This window comes from Copadichromis virginalis, linkage group LG9 (genome assembly GCF_057382275.1).
Source record: "Copadichromis virginalis isolate Kocher_CV1m ecotype Utaka linkage group LG9, C_Virginalis_male_GT1.1, whole genome shotgun sequence".
In the NCBI taxonomy this organism is placed as follows: domain Eukaryota; kingdom Metazoa; phylum Chordata; class Actinopteri; order Cichliformes; family Cichlidae; genus Copadichromis; species Copadichromis virginalis.
In genome coordinates this window covers 555,955-571,504 of record NC_140626.1, presented here as the reverse complement: position 1 = coordinate 571,504, position 15,550 = coordinate 555,955, and the positions used below count along the sequence as shown (strand labels likewise).

General features: G+C 38.9%; 1 protein-coding gene across 1 annotated transcript; it reads left to right on the top strand.

Annotated features, from left to right (window-relative positions):
• The first annotated feature begins 6,830 nt into the window (after window positions 1-6,830).
• Window positions 6,831-11,515, top strand: LOC146701045 (myelin-associated glycoprotein-like). The gene is made up of 7 exons (XM_085467377.1): window positions 6,831-6,904; window positions 7,054-7,129; window positions 7,238-7,621; window positions 9,816-10,121; window positions 10,215-10,475; window positions 10,546-10,627; window positions 10,738-11,515. The coding sequence occupies exons 2-7, from the start codon at window positions 7,054-7,056 to the stop codon at window positions 10,781-10,783; spliced, it is 1,155 nt and encodes a 384-aa protein (XP_085323503.1). The 5' UTR covers window positions 6,831-6,904; the 3' UTR covers window positions 10,784-11,515.
• The last annotated feature ends 4,035 nt before the right edge of the window (window positions 11,516-15,550 follow it).

Genomic DNA, 15,550 nt, shown 5'->3' with positions numbered 1-15,550 from the left:
ACTAACAAAACCTAAACTAAGATTAAACCTATAACCCATAAGGCAAAGCTAGAATAATGAAATGAACAAAATCAAAAAACCAATAAAAGACAAAACACTGGGTCAACGGCCCAGACACCCTAACAAGGGTAGCCGTTCAGTGGCTTCTAATCCCCGACCTTGCTTGGCTGGTCAATTTATGTTATATAACACTTTAAAACCACTGCAGCTGGCCCAAAGTGCATATTTACATTCCAGGACTCTTAAAAAAGCAAGAAAGGTTAGTTTTATTGTGAAATATTATGGAGTTCTCAGTGATTTAGTGGTGATTAAAATGTGTCCAGAATTTTGAAAATTGATGACGATTTATTTCAGAAATCATGACACACATAAGATGTCTTTATAAGTTAAAAGTAATGGTATTGGCAATACTGGACCTCTGCTTGGTATCAGATCAATATTGAAATTTGCAGTATTACACAGTCCTAAGTTCAGGATTAACAGTGATCATAACAAATATTGACTTTCAAGCTCCTTAGAATTGTACAAAGTCTGTTTTTGCCTTATATACTCTATTTCTATGCATATATGCATAAAGCCTTGCTTCATGCCTACAGCTGAAATACTTATCATGTGTAAAAACTATATATCAGGGCATCCACACCATGCTGAGTGCAATTTCTCTGCAGGGCATTTGGGTTCCTGCTCTAAATAGAAAAGGGTTGATTGCACTTGCACACACATGTGTTGACAGGAAATCTTATATATTTATATATTAGGTTAAAGAATGCGTAAATTCACATAAAACAAACAGAATGTTAAAAGGAGAACAACATTACAGCAAGAAACACACAATGCGTGTGCTGCAAGTTCGTCCTGAGAATCCCACAGTCATGGCATGACAACTAAAATGTGTGTCAAACAGTACCACTTCCTTTGTGCTTAACCCTGCAGGGTTTAATGGTTTGTTTGAGCTTGATGAAATTGCAGATATGAAAAAGTGAGATTTCATTTTGTGGCCATCTGAGCCACAGTGAGATGAAGCTTGTATACTACACTGCCAATATGTCGTTTCATGCAGCAGATTCAATTTTACAGTTAATGAAGTTTTATCATCTTAAATATTATGGACAAAATTTCATGGCTTGCTATTGCGATGAAAAAAGAAAACTCTGCAAACACGACTGACTTTTTTGACACACAGACAAGTAAACATTTGATCATCTTCAAAACAATACTAATTAATAAGGTGGTACACATAGAAAAATGCTTAAAAGAAAATATGATTTCAAAAACATTTATTCAATAAATCTATAAAAAGCTGCAATGCTGTGAAGAAAAGTGTACCCATGATGTCAGAAGCTCTCATTTCCTTAGCAGTAATAAGTGTTGCACAAGTTCCCAACAGTCTTTGACATCAGCTTCCTTAAATTTATAACTACCGTCTTACACAGGAACTGATTGTGAACTCAAAGTTAAGTCCAAGGCTGCAGCCTGCACACTGCCTGAGCAGCATAACTACAGCAACAACACAATTTGCACCCACAGCTGCTGTTCAAGACACACATGTGTTATTCTTGACTCTAAACTTTCCTTTGACAGACAAATCTGTTCTGTTGTTGAAGATAGCTAAAGATAGGGAAAAGTCCAAAACTTTATTGCATCTGGATAACTGTAACTCCCAAGTCTCCTCCAATCTCTTTTTTTTTTTTTTTTTACTTTGATTTTTATTAGGTTATTTTGACATTGTGGACATACAGTAAAGAAAATAACAAACAGACATACATATAAACAAACAGAGTCTGGAGTTTACATATCTTTCTCCATTTATCACATTGCAGAAAAAAAAAAAAAGAAAACCTATTATGTTATTTCATTTGTGTCACTTCTGAATGTTTTCCACTTCCTCCATAGTCTGTCGTATTTACCTCCCATCAGTCTAATGTTGAGTGTTATTTTTTCCATCTCTGAGATATCCTCTACAATACTGATCCAATCCCGCTGGGTGGGAGGATCTGGATGTAACCACTTCTTTGTAATTGCTTTTTTTGTTGCGGCCAGAATTATTTTGACTAAATACACGTCCTCTTTTTGTATGTATTCTTTTATGTTTCCTAGATACATCACTTGGCAAGTATTTGGGAATGTATAACTCAAAATATTATCCATATTCATTTTTAAGTCTTCCCAATACTTTTTAATTTTAATGCATTTCCAGAATACATGAGAATGATCCGCTTCCATTTCTCCACACAATCTCCAACAATTTTGTAAACTTGAGGTCAGTTTGCTTTTTATTTTGGGTGTAATGAAAAAACGTGTCAAATTTTTCCAACAAAATTCCCTCCACAACGGCGAATTAGTTGTACTGTGTTGCAATTCACACATATTGAGCCATTCTTTCTCTGTTATTTTTATGGTCAGTTCAACTTCCCATTTCTTTTTAATATAGAGTGTTGAATCTTGTCTATTTTCTTCTAATGACCTATAGAAGGTGGAAATAGTTTTAAATTGTTTATGTTCATAGCAATCTTTTACTTTTCCGACAACCCCCAGTGGTTTCCCAAGCCAGTCAGATTTTATTTGTTTTGCGTAGTAGTCCCTAACTTGCAAATATCTAAAGAAATCTCTATTTTCCAATTTGTATTTGTTTTTTAGTTGTTGGAAACTCATTAGTCCTCCGTTTTTCATAAGGGTACAAACTGCTGTAATCCCTTTTAGTTCCCACTGTTTGAATGTTTGGTCCAGTTGTCCTGCCTTGAAATTTTTATCATGTCTAAACCATCTGAGTATAAATAATTGTTCTTTTAACTGACATTTTTCTATTACTGTGTGCCATATGTCTAATGTAAATTTCACAATTTGATTCATTCCACTTTTATTCTTTGTCATTAAATGTTTGTCAGAGATAAAAATCTGAATGTTGTTTCCCTCGATTTCTTTCTCAATTTCCTTCCATCTTGCCTCATATTCTGGTCTACACCAACCAGCAAGTGGTCTGAGTTGGGCTGCATAGAAGTATTCCCTTAGGTTCGGCAAGGCCATCCCTCCCTTGCGCTTCGGGAGTTGCAGTGTTGTTAGTCTTATTCTGGGCTTCTTCCCACCCCAAATAAACCTTGATATCATCTTGTCCCATATTTTGAATTTTTTTTGAGATATAGGAAGTGGGAGTGACTGAAACATGTATAACAGTCTTGGGAGAACATTCATCTTTATTATTTGGATTCTTGAGTAGAAGTTTGTAGGTGTTGCCGACCACCATTCTAGATCTTTTCTAATGTTGCCCTCCACCTGATTATAGTTTATGTCCGCCATATCTGATAATGATTTTGTCAAGGTTACGCCCAAATATTTCATGTTGTTCGAGTGCCAATTTAATTTGTATTCGTCTCTGATCTTTTGGGAGGGTATATAATTGAATGATAGAATTTGTGTTTTGGATACATTAATTTTATAGCCTGATAAGTATTCAAAGGTATGGAATAGTTGCATCAAAATTGGGAAGCACTTGTCAGGGTTTCGTAGAAAAATAATAACGTCATCAGCAAACAATCCAATAAGGTGTTTTTGTCCAGCAAGGGATACCCCCTCCAACTTTGAATGTTGTCGCACTGCTTGTGCTAGTGGCTCAACATATAAAGCAAAAAGAATTGGTGACAAGACACAGCCCTGTTTTGTACCTCTATATAGCCGAATTCTATCTGTCAGACTACCATTCACCTTGATTCTAGCTGTAGGTTGATTATAGATTGTCCTTATACATTGTATTGAGCTGTCCTTAAACCCGAATTTTTCCAATACTCCAAATAGGAAGAGCCAGCTTACGCTATCAAATGCCTTTTCTTGATCTAAGCTAATTAACACAGTACTGATATTCGTTTTTTCTGCATTGTCAATAATGTGAAGGACTCTCCTTATATTGTCCTGTGCCTGACGTCCCTTGATGAATCCAGTTTGATCCACTTCTATCAGATCTGGTACAAATTTTTGGAGTCTTTTGCTAATGATCGAAGCGTACAATTTATAGTCGTTATTTAGGAGGGAAATGGGTCTATAATTCTTGCAGTATTCTTTGTTTTTTCCTTCTTTGGGTAAGATTGTTATAATAGCTTCTCCCCATGATGGTGGAGCTATTCCCTGATTCAGAGTCCAGTTGAAGCAAGATAGAAGAAGTGGCTTGAGTTCTTCTTTGAAAACTTTGTAAAATTCAGCCTGAAAGCCATCGCTTCCTGGGGCTTTATTTGTTTTTTGTTCGGCAATAACTGTATCTAGTTCCTTATCTGTAATCTGGTCAATTTATGTTATATAACACTTTAAAACCACTGCAGCTGGCCCAAAGTGCATATTTACATTCCAGGACTCTTAAAAAAGCAAGAAAGGTTAGTTTTATTGTGAAATATTATGGAGTTCTCAGTGATTTAGTGGTGATTAAAATGTGTCCAGAATTTTGAAAATTGATGACGATTTATTTCAGAAATCATGACACACATAAGATGTCTTTATAAGTTAAAAGTAATGGTATTGGCAATACTGGACCTCTGCTTGGTATCAGATCAATATTGAAATTTGCAGTATTACACAGTCCTAAGTTCAGGATTAACAGTGATCATAACAAATATTGACTTTCAAGCTCCTTAGAATTGTACAAAGTCTGTTTTTGCCTTATATACTCTATTTCTATGCATATATGCATAAAGCCTTGCTTCATGCCTACAGCTGAAATACTTATCATGTGTAAAAACTATATATCAGGGCATCCACACCATGCTGAGTGCAATTTCTCTGCAGGGCATTTGGGTTCCTGCTCTAAATAGAAAAGGGTTGATTGCACTTGCACACACATGTGTTGACAGGAAATCTTATATATTTATATATTAGGTTAAAGAATGCGTAAATTCACATAAAACAAACAGAATGTTAAAAGGAGAACAACATTACAGCAAGAAACACACAATGCGTGTGCTGCAAGTTCGTCCTGAGAATCCCACAGTCATGGCATGACAACTAAAATGTGTGTCAAACAGTACCACTTCCTTTGTGCTTAACCCTGCAGGGTTTAATGGTTTGTTTGAGCTTGATGAAATTGCAGATATGAAAAAGTGAGATTTCATTTTGTGGCCATCTGAGCCACAGTGAGATGAAGCTTGTATACTACACTGCCAATATGTCGTTTCATGCAGCAGATTCAATTTTACAGTTAATGAAGTTTTATCATCTTAAATATTATGGACAAAATTTCATGGCTTGCTATTGCGATGAAAAAAGAAAACTCTGCAAACACGACTGACTTTTTTGACACACAGACAAGTAAACATTTGATCATCTTCAAAACAATACTAATTAATAAGGTGGTACACATAGAAAAATGCTTAAAAGAAAATATGATTTCAAAAACATTTATTCAATAAATCTATAAAAAGCTGCAATGCTGTGAAGAAAAGTGTACCCATGATGTCAGAAGCTCTCATTTCCTTAGCAGTAATAAGTGTTGCACAAGTTCCCAACAGTCTTTGACATCAGCTTCCTTAAATTTATAACTACCGTCTTACACAGGAACTGATTGTGAACTCAAAGTTAAGTCCAAGGCTGCAGCCTGCACACTGCCTGAGCAGCATAACTACAGCAACAACACAATTTGCACCCACAGCTGCTGTTCAAGACACACATGTGTTATTCTTGACTCTAAACTTTCCTTTGACAGACAAATCTGTTCTGTTGTTGAAGATAGCTAAAGATAGGGAAAAGTCCAAAACTTTATTGCATCTGGATAACTGTAACTCCCAAGTCTCCTCCAATCTCTTTTGACATCGTTGGAGATAGTTTGAAATTCAGCAGCAACACTGTCAATTGACTCCAAAAAAATATAAATACCATTCCAGCCCTGGCCTCACTGCTCTCCATTTTAGAAGTCAGTTTAAGATTGTATTTAGTGTTTCTAAGGCTCTTGATGGTCAGGACCCATCTGCATAGCACCAGTCTCATTCATTTGCATTCTTTACATGTCCTGGGGTCACGCCTCAAACTAAAAGATATCAGAGCTTATGCAGTCACTGCTCCACATTTGTGGGATCAGCTGCAAGTTGATTTTGAAGTCTAGGCACAGAAATCCACCTTTATTCTCCAGCCCACAGAGAAAGGGCATGTGTGTATTAGTATCCTAGATTCCTACAGTTTTAAAAAATAATTTGGTGTTGTTGCTCCAAACAAGGCCTCACCATTTATTTTTACACAGACTTTCATAATGAGACACTAAAAAACATTCTTTAATGAGATGAAATGGATCTTCATCTCAGGGCATGCGTGATGTAGACTGACCAATCAGGCTAACATGTAGCTGCAAAAACTGTGCATCTTTGGAACTGATTTTAAAGAAGAAACATAAATAAATGACTAAAAACACGAGTTGACATATTGCAAGATATTTCTAGCACTTGTAGCTGTGCTCTTATCAGAACAACGCAGAAACTGACTGTGGTGACACAGTGACTGTATGACAAACAATGAAAACCACGAGGACAGGAAGATGAAATTGTCTGGTTAGCTAATAATGCAGTGTTGCTTATGTTGGTGTGCAGCTTAAACAAAGTTGTTGTTTTTTTAAATGTATGTATTGTGCCCTACATAAAGAAGGCACAGCTTATAAGACTGCTTTGTGATTTTTTGATTGCTTTAATGCAGAATTACATTCTTTCAGGTCATCATACTGAGTCCCAAAATGGGTTTTTATTTTACAAAGGGAAATTCGTTCTTTCATTATTTCCCTTTGGCAGCTGAAATCCCAAAGTTGCTACACATTTGCAGAAATATTACAAGACCTTATTGTTTCTCTTTTTGATAGGTGGAGTGTGTATAAGTGCGTGTATGATACTTTTACTTCTTATCATTTTAAGCCAAAAAAGAGATCCTTGTTGGTTTGACTTTCAGGGTAAGTAGATTTTACACATTATCATATTATATGTGACAATGGTATTCATCCTGTGGATAAATATAAATGCCTGAATATATCACTATGTATAAAATATGTAAAGCTAGGAATTTGTCGACCTGTTGACTGAGTTGTGTTTGCAACGTCAGATGATGAGTGTCATGGCAGCACTGTGTGTGAACATGTTGAGAGCCAACATGTTACTGAGTATCTTCATTCTTTCAAGTGAGTTGTTTTTATTTCAGAGACATTACTCCAACATTTGAACATCTGCATGCATGCTAATATTTTCCACATTATTTTAATCTAGACACTAAATTCCTAAATTCACAGGCGCTCTGGCTGCTTGTCCTGAGGATTCAGCTTTACTCGTCACTACACCAGAGCAGATGGAAGCACTGAGTGGATCTTGTCTCCAAATCCCATGTAACTTTAGAGCTAAACCAGAAAAGGCTTTTAATGGGAGAAGAGCAGTTGCTGGAGTGTGGATTAAAAGTGACAGTAGACTTTTAATAGATCCAAACAATGTGATCTACAACAGTAGTGGAGCAGTTAGCATCTATCCAATGAGAATTACTGGGAACCTGAGTCAGAGAGACTGCACCACTCTGTTTTCTGATTTATCCACCAAGTACACAGACACATACTTCTTCAGAGTAGAGAGTGAACCATTCAAGGCGACAGCTTACTGTGATCATCTTCAAATTACAGTTAGAGGTAAGAGAGTTTATAATAAATAACAAATTATATTATTTATATTGTTATAGAAAACTTTAAATCATCATCATAAATCACAGGGCTGAAAGTTAGAGTAGAGAGAGGGAAAATCCTGTGCTGGAGTCATAACCAAGAAAAGAACTAGGTATAAATGTGGAAATCCAGAACATATGTCTATTTATTTAGATGACACCACCTCGACTTCACAAAGAGTGTTTGTGTTTGTTGTACCCTGTCCCAATGTGCGTGATTGGCTGGAAAGAAATATGATCCACATTTTACAGCCCTAAAATGAGCCCAGAAATGTTATAATCATCAAATCTCAGTTGTAGAAAAGAGGTTGCAGTTTAAAAGTAACAACTGTGGTGGTGTGACTGTATTCCAGCGTCAACAACTGACAGCAGAAATGTACTCATGTGTTTCAGCACAGAACTTTCTCCAGAGCATGTGAGGTGCAATAATGAAGCTCGATTATATATATATATATATATATATATATATATATATATTTTTTTTTTTTTTTTTTTTTCTTTTGCCTGTCCCGTTTGGCTCTTTTGCCATCAGAATTGTTGTCTAAAGGCAAAGAAAGATGCCCAACGGATTTACTTTACCAAACTGACCATCCCAGCCTTGCCGTAATGGTCCATTTGATTCACCTTTTATTGTTTATTTTATTTTCACTTGCTGAATACGGGACAGACTTGACTGGGGGAAAGAAGGGGAGAAAGAAAGAGGGAAGGAGAAACAGCTGAGAAGAGGGACGGGGGAGAAGGGCAAAAAACAAAAACCAACAGAACGGGCAGAGAAAAAAAATGCATATATCAATCACCTGGATCACCTGCTGAGAAAGAAAAAAGAAAGCAAGCAGAAGAGAACAAGAGTAATAGAATAAACAACATCACAATGATATATGGGAATATGACAGTAAATACTAAATATTAAACATTATTGTGCAGCACATAAGATCAACAGAACACAGTGTGCTTTGAGGTAGGAGCCAAAAAGGGTGTAGTTTGTGGGTGTGATCACCCGTGTGTACACCTGTGAGCATGGACGCGCTTGTTTTTTTTTTTTTTTTAAAAGGTTCCTTCATGTAATGATCTGCTAAAGGGTGTGGGGGGGCCACAGCCCCGTCCTCCAGGGCATGAAGCAGGTATGGAGGAGATCAAAACTCCAGACATCCAGAGGCCCCCAGAACACAAGAGACCAAGAAAGACCAACAGAGGGGCAGCCGCGCCACTGTCCCAGAAAGAGCTGAGGAGAGTCCCAGATGAGGGCTCACTCAGCAGCCGCGGAGCAGAAGCCAGGGAGAGTTGCAGTGACGCGCCCGTGAGCTCCGCCGGCAGCCAGCCGTGCCTGAGTGACCGAGCCCCAGGCCGAGAGGCCCAAGCGAGCCCCAGGCTCCAGGCCCCGATAAGCGGCCGCCAAGGAGTGAGCCGGTGTGCACCTGGACGCCCATCCCCGGACACAAAGAACCACCAACGCACCGATGCCTGAGGGAGTCCGCCACTGGCAGGGGAAGTGGTGGTAGGGGGAGATAAGCCTCCAAACCTTGGAGGGCCTGAGATGTCCCCAGAGAGCTCGATTATATATTTAAGAGTAGATTTAATATGAAATGCAAAACTTTGTCATCTGGGACCAATCGGTTTACTTTAGTGTGCCTAAATTGTTTTCACAGGGAATGAGCACAAGTACATATTTGCTTCAATTCTAGGCGTATAAGATGTATCAATGCAGATGGCGATCCTCATTGATAGGTTTGTATTTTCAAAAAATCCACAGGAAAATGAAGGTGGTTTGAGTACTTGAGTAAAACGTAGTTTTTGTCAGCACAATAACATCATCACTGCTGAAGATCCAATCACAAAGATTTACAGGGTGAGTTGAAAGAGTGGCGTGAACTGAACCACCATCACTGAGTAGCTTTATAGTATTTTTCCTCAAATTTTATCAGAATTGGTTTATTTTTCCACTGAGCACAATGCTATTTTTTGAGACATTATTGTTCCCAAGTATGTATTATTATTAAATAATGTAATGAGATTACACCTCTATGCCAATGAGTCCTCAAAGCGCAAAGCTTAAAAACTACACACTTGTAAGTACACAACTGTATTTGAATGGTTATCAGCCTTGTGTACTAAAATCCAAATAATACCTGTATTAATTTGATGTGTCTGTTGTGAAACCACAGATTCTCCTTGGAGGCCCAATATTACAATCTCAGGTGATCTGAAGGAGAAGGAGTCTGTCACTATAACCTGCTCAGCTCTCACTCCCTGTCCACACTCCCCTCCTCAACTCACCTGGAATCTCCAACAAGACTCTCCCAACAAAATAGAGCAAAACACAGATGGAAGCTTTACAACTAAAATCCAGCAGAACATCACTCTGTCAGACACACATGATGGAAAGAAGATCAGCTGCTCTGCCAGATATCCTGTGAACCAAGGAAAAGACACCAAGACAGCAGAGACAGAAGAAACTCTCAATGTTTCATGTAGGACTTGAAGGCCTTATCTTTTAGAGAAAACCTTAATAAAGAGCCTCTTCTCTCTTTGTGCACCTTTATTCACTCCAAAATCTCTTCCAGATCCTCCCAGGCTGATCAGTCCCACTGGTCCTGTATCAGTGGGCAGCATGGTGACTCTAACCTGTTCCTGCCAGGCAAACCCTCCTGTTGACAGCTATGTCTGGTTCATGACCAGTGGTGATAAACTGGAGATGATCAAAGCTGACACAAAGGTTTACAGCTTTGAGGTGACCAAATTCGATCGAGACAAATTGTTTTACTGCAGCTGCGGGAATCATCTGGACATCCAGATATCAGCAGGCAGTCAGCTGCTGTTTGAAGGTAAACACAGGAATTGCATTTGTGAGGAGTCATTTTCCATCAAGGAGTTGACTGTGCTGTCGCATTGCAGGTGATGAACACTGGGGGAAAATGACTGTAATGAAGACTGTGGGAATCATAATACTTGTCAGCACACTGGTCATCTTTGAGTGGTGAGGCATTTCAAATGTATTTACATGAGTTACAGCATTAATTATAATGTAACCAAAATCAAATGAGAAGCTTTCCTCCTTTCTAACTTGTTTCCACCTTTTTCTTTCAGCTGGTTTAGATCGAGACGTCCCAACAAACCAGAGGCAGAAAGATAAGCAGAGCTTATAGTCTAACAACTAAAGTGTCTGCAAGTCTCATGAGGAAGTATAACCTAAGGAAGTAAAAACTTAAAACATCCCTGCATTTACTGCCACGGTTAGCAAGAAACGAAAGCTTGTACAAGTTTCTAAAATTCTCTGTTGTTTTAATGGTAGTACAGAAGAAAGGTGTAAATACTAGTGTCCTCACCAAATGTAGAGCACACAGCATACCGAGCAGCCACATGATAGAAAGGCAGTTGTTGCTGGTTTTGAAAAGTGCCACAGTGCAGCATTTAAAAGCTAAAGAAATATATATTACCCAATACTGGGTGGCAGAATCCTAATTCCCAAAAAAAGCATATCACTGATGTGTAAATGCACTTGTATTTTCTACCATTATGATCAGTTTGATTCATCCACAAAACCACAGAATACACTTTAAGAGTTTCATGTAACACTTGAAACTCTTAAAGACAAATTCATATAATAAACAAAAGCACTGATGAAAACAACTGATCTAGCCAATTATATATATTTAGAAAAAGATTCATTACTATAGCTTTAACAATAGCAACATAGAAACATTATCACCTTCATAGTACCAATGACGAATTAAGTAAATTCCAGACATTAGCAAACTTATGGATAAAGACTGTGACCTGGATGATTTTGGTTGTCGTGTGTTTATTCTGCTTTGTGTTTGTCCATGTCATCTTTCAAAAATAAAAACAATCTTTATTGATTTCATGATTTTCGACTGATTGCTGAAACCTTTTTTTCCTCTTTAAAGGTCCACTTTGTGAGTGAACTGGATGCATGTGTTTCACAACATGTAGTTTTAAAGAGAGGAAACTGGAGTAGGGATGGGTATCGTTTAGGTTTTATCGGATACCGGTGCCAAACCGGTACTTTTGAAACGGTGCAGGTGCTTAAACGGTGCTCAAACTGGTGCTTAAAGAATAGAAAACACAAACTTTGTCCTAAAACCTCTCATGTTTAGCTGTTTTTTTTGTAAAAAGATAACAATGTTAGCCTTTTCTGCAGCTATGGGGCATATATGGTATCACTCTTGGCTGGAAGCAGTGCTTAATCAATGGAAAAAAAACCCACAAACTTTGTCCAAAAACCTAGTTGCTAGTTGCTAGTTCATCTTACGTGTATTAATGTAATAACGTGGTTAGCCTACTCAACGTAAATTACGCACGAACAACATTAAGCCACTCACTCAGAGAAGAACGGCTGCTGCTGCATCATCATCCGTCATCATTTCTGCTACACTGGCAGGGCTAGGGGCCAGGACTCTACTCTTCGGGTTTTTGGGGGATGTTGCTCCGGGCCAGATAACAGGCAACCCACCAGCACTCGGTTTGCGCAGTGGCGTGTCTAGAAAATCTTTGTTGGGGGGGCCAGGTAGGGGCACAGATTTGGAAAAGGGTGGCAGATATAATTGGCAGATGATGTTTAAATAAAATTCTACCAACTGTTAGTATTTTTACTGACATGTAGTGCACATATGTTTTGGGCAAAAACATTTTTGAATATTAAAATACGAACATTTCTAACATACAATTGGCAAATTAGCCAATGCCAATGCAAAACTTTATCTGCCTATTAAAAAAAGAAGATAATCTTCTCACAAACTGGTGTTTGATTTTGAAACAGGAAGAAAGTGGGGAAACAAATGAAAAGACTAACATTTGAATGAAACCTGAAAGCAAGTAAATACTTTCTATGCTGCCTTATGATAAACTTTGGTAATAATGATGTATAAAGAACAACACTCGCTGATGATGACATACAGTCAGCTGGCATGGTAACACTGCCAGTATTAACCTGCAGGGCTGGACTGGGACAGAAAATCGGGCATTTTGACTAGAGACCGGCCCACCAGGTATTAAAGCCATAAAGCCTTTGAATGAAAACAAACGCTGTTGTGACAGTGATGTACACTGTCTTGTTGGTATATGTATGATTTCTATGCATTTTAAATCAGATAAAAACTTTGTTCGCAAGATTCAGATAATTATTTAATAAAAGCGAGACATTTTAAATGAGAATAAGAAAGTATTTCTTTGTGCCCCCCTCTCCCTGTTAATGCCCTACCTGGCCCCCTGGCAAAACTTTGCTAGACCCGCCCCTGCACAGTTATCAGCAGTCAGTTACATTAAAAAAGGATCCTGGTGTTATTTGTCTCTCAGAAACAGCTCATAACTTCCCTTCAACTCATTCATGTCACCTAAAAGGTAAACCTGTTTCTCCATCACCTGTTCAGCTCTGATGATTCAGTAAGGACATCTCCTGGTTTCATCTTCATGTTTCCCTCTCACCAGATATACAAACCGACATCATGACCAGCAGTTTTACAGCTGTGGCTCCAGCAAACATCAGATGATACTAGAAATTAATATTAAATAAATTCTAAAAACAGCTGATCAAGCTTAAACGTGCTGCTGTTGTTTAGCGTGACATCCGCTGGTTTCCTCTTTCTGGCGCAAAGTAGGCGATAAACAAACAAGAGAGAAAAGCCGATCAGGAGAGGGAGGGGGAGAGGATGAGAGAAGAAGAGGCAGCTGTGCAGCGTAACGACAGAGTAAAACCAGCTTTGTGTCTTTTTCCATTGTAGCTAAAGTTCGGGACAAACTGCGTCCCTTCTTAGCTCAACACGAAACACATAATATTTTCTCTGAATGAGGGACCATTAAATTTTTTAAGGAGCCGTTGGCAACTCTACTAACTAACCTTATGAATAAAATAAAGTTCACTATCAGTAACATCATAGCACCCACCCAGCTATAAATAAACTCCGTCATGCTAGCTAGTACACAGTACGTGTTATTGTAACTGACAGTAAAAAGTCAGCACAACGAAAATAAACTCCACCTAAACTTGGTTTATATCTGACCCAGATAGACTGCAGGTCATAACTTCTTACCTGTAGTTCAGTTCACCTGACACTCGGACCGGCGGCCGCCTCGGGTCTCTCCTCCTCCTGCCTCCCCTTTCACTCATCCACCTGCTGGCCTTTGTGGAAGCTCCGCCATAGTCACCACCAAACAACTGAGTTATTTTTACACATCTGCCAGCATCTGGCCAATGCACCACCTCTCATTGTTCATGCCGTTACAAAAAAAAAAAAAAAAAAAGTCATCAGCCCACTGGGCAAATGCTTGGGATGTAGTGATGTGCGATACCACTGATTTCCTTTCCGATCTGATACCAAGTTAAATTCAGGGTGGTATCGACGATATTGATCCGATACCGATACTTTGTACAATAACGTATTTTATTTATTGTATCTTTTATTGTAACTTCATCATGATTACAAGACATGAGATTACTAAAGGACTCCATGAGAGACGTCTATCTCCCCCTAGCAGCACCTCTCCCTGTCCACTCCTCCTCTTCAGTTCCCCCTTAACATACGCTCGTTATATTCTGTGATATGATTTACTCTGAAGTGTTTGACGAGGTTAGTGTTGTTGCCACAACACCTCACTTTTTGCCACATGTATTGCAAACCACATCTCGGCTGTTTGTGGAGGTAAAATACTTCCGCACATGACTCCATTTACGCTCAGCCATTGTTGTGAGTGCGCACGCCATAGTGCTGCGACACATTTATACAGCTGTATTTTGCACATGACTATGGAAGGCGGAAGAGGAAGTAGTTCCTTCCAATGTAGACAATCCGAATGATATAGTTTCTTTCCACTGTGTTCCTGTTAATGATAAACTACAAATTTACCCTAAATTACTCAAATGTCGATATTTTAATGTGAGAATCGATTCTAGAACATAAATAACTGGTATCGGAGGAGTCGATATTTCAGTATCGATCCGCACATCACTACCGGTATGCCTGATGGCCAGTCCAGCTATGTTAACCTGCAACCAAATCTGCAGCTCCCTACAGCAATGTTATGACTTGGATTGTATCTTATAACTTATAACTCTTATGCTCAGGAAAAAAAATAAAGTACCGAAATGTGCGCTGCTTTTCGGTCTGGTTACTGTCTGGTTACTGTCTGGTTACTACCGTTTATGTCAGAACTGGTGCCATAATGGCACCGGATACCGGTACCCATCCCTAAACTGGAGGTTGAGATTAAAGCTTTCAGTTATAACCAGTTTTAATCATTTGTGCCCAGACATCTTCAGAATACTTGTGTGTATAATTACTGTTGATATTGCAAGGATCCGAGATGGGTGGGGTTTGCTTTTCCTGTTTTCTTTAGGTGGGTGAGTGGGTGTGGCCGCAGTTCTCGGGGTGTTCAGCTTGTGGTGTTTGGCATCGTCAAGCTGGTGATGAACAGCGGTGTGCCAGCTGTGCTTCAGCTCTGTGGTAATGGGCTCATTCCGGGAATCTCCAGCTGTAATCTTCATCTTCTCGTCATCCCTCTGCAGCTACTCCTACTAAGATCGCTCGTCTGTTTACTCCGTTCGCCCCCTGGAGAACAGCGTTAGGCACGGATTCCTCACTTCGGACCTTCACGCTGGTGCTTCACCTGCTTACCTGGATTTCTCCTCATCACCTTCCTGCACCTTTCCCAAACGTCCAGCTGCCTGCTCCCATTAATCTAACGTTACTGTGTGTGCGCTTATCACCGGTCTTTGTCCTCTTCCTTTCTCCTCAGGTCCTTCCCGTTCCACTTGCTCACCAAGTGTTTCCATTTTTCTTCTTTAATTCACCATAAATCAACTTTTTCACGTGTTTGTACGACTGAGTTGGTTTGCCCCTTTGAATCCACTCTAAGTGAAACATGACAGATATAATTTCATTCA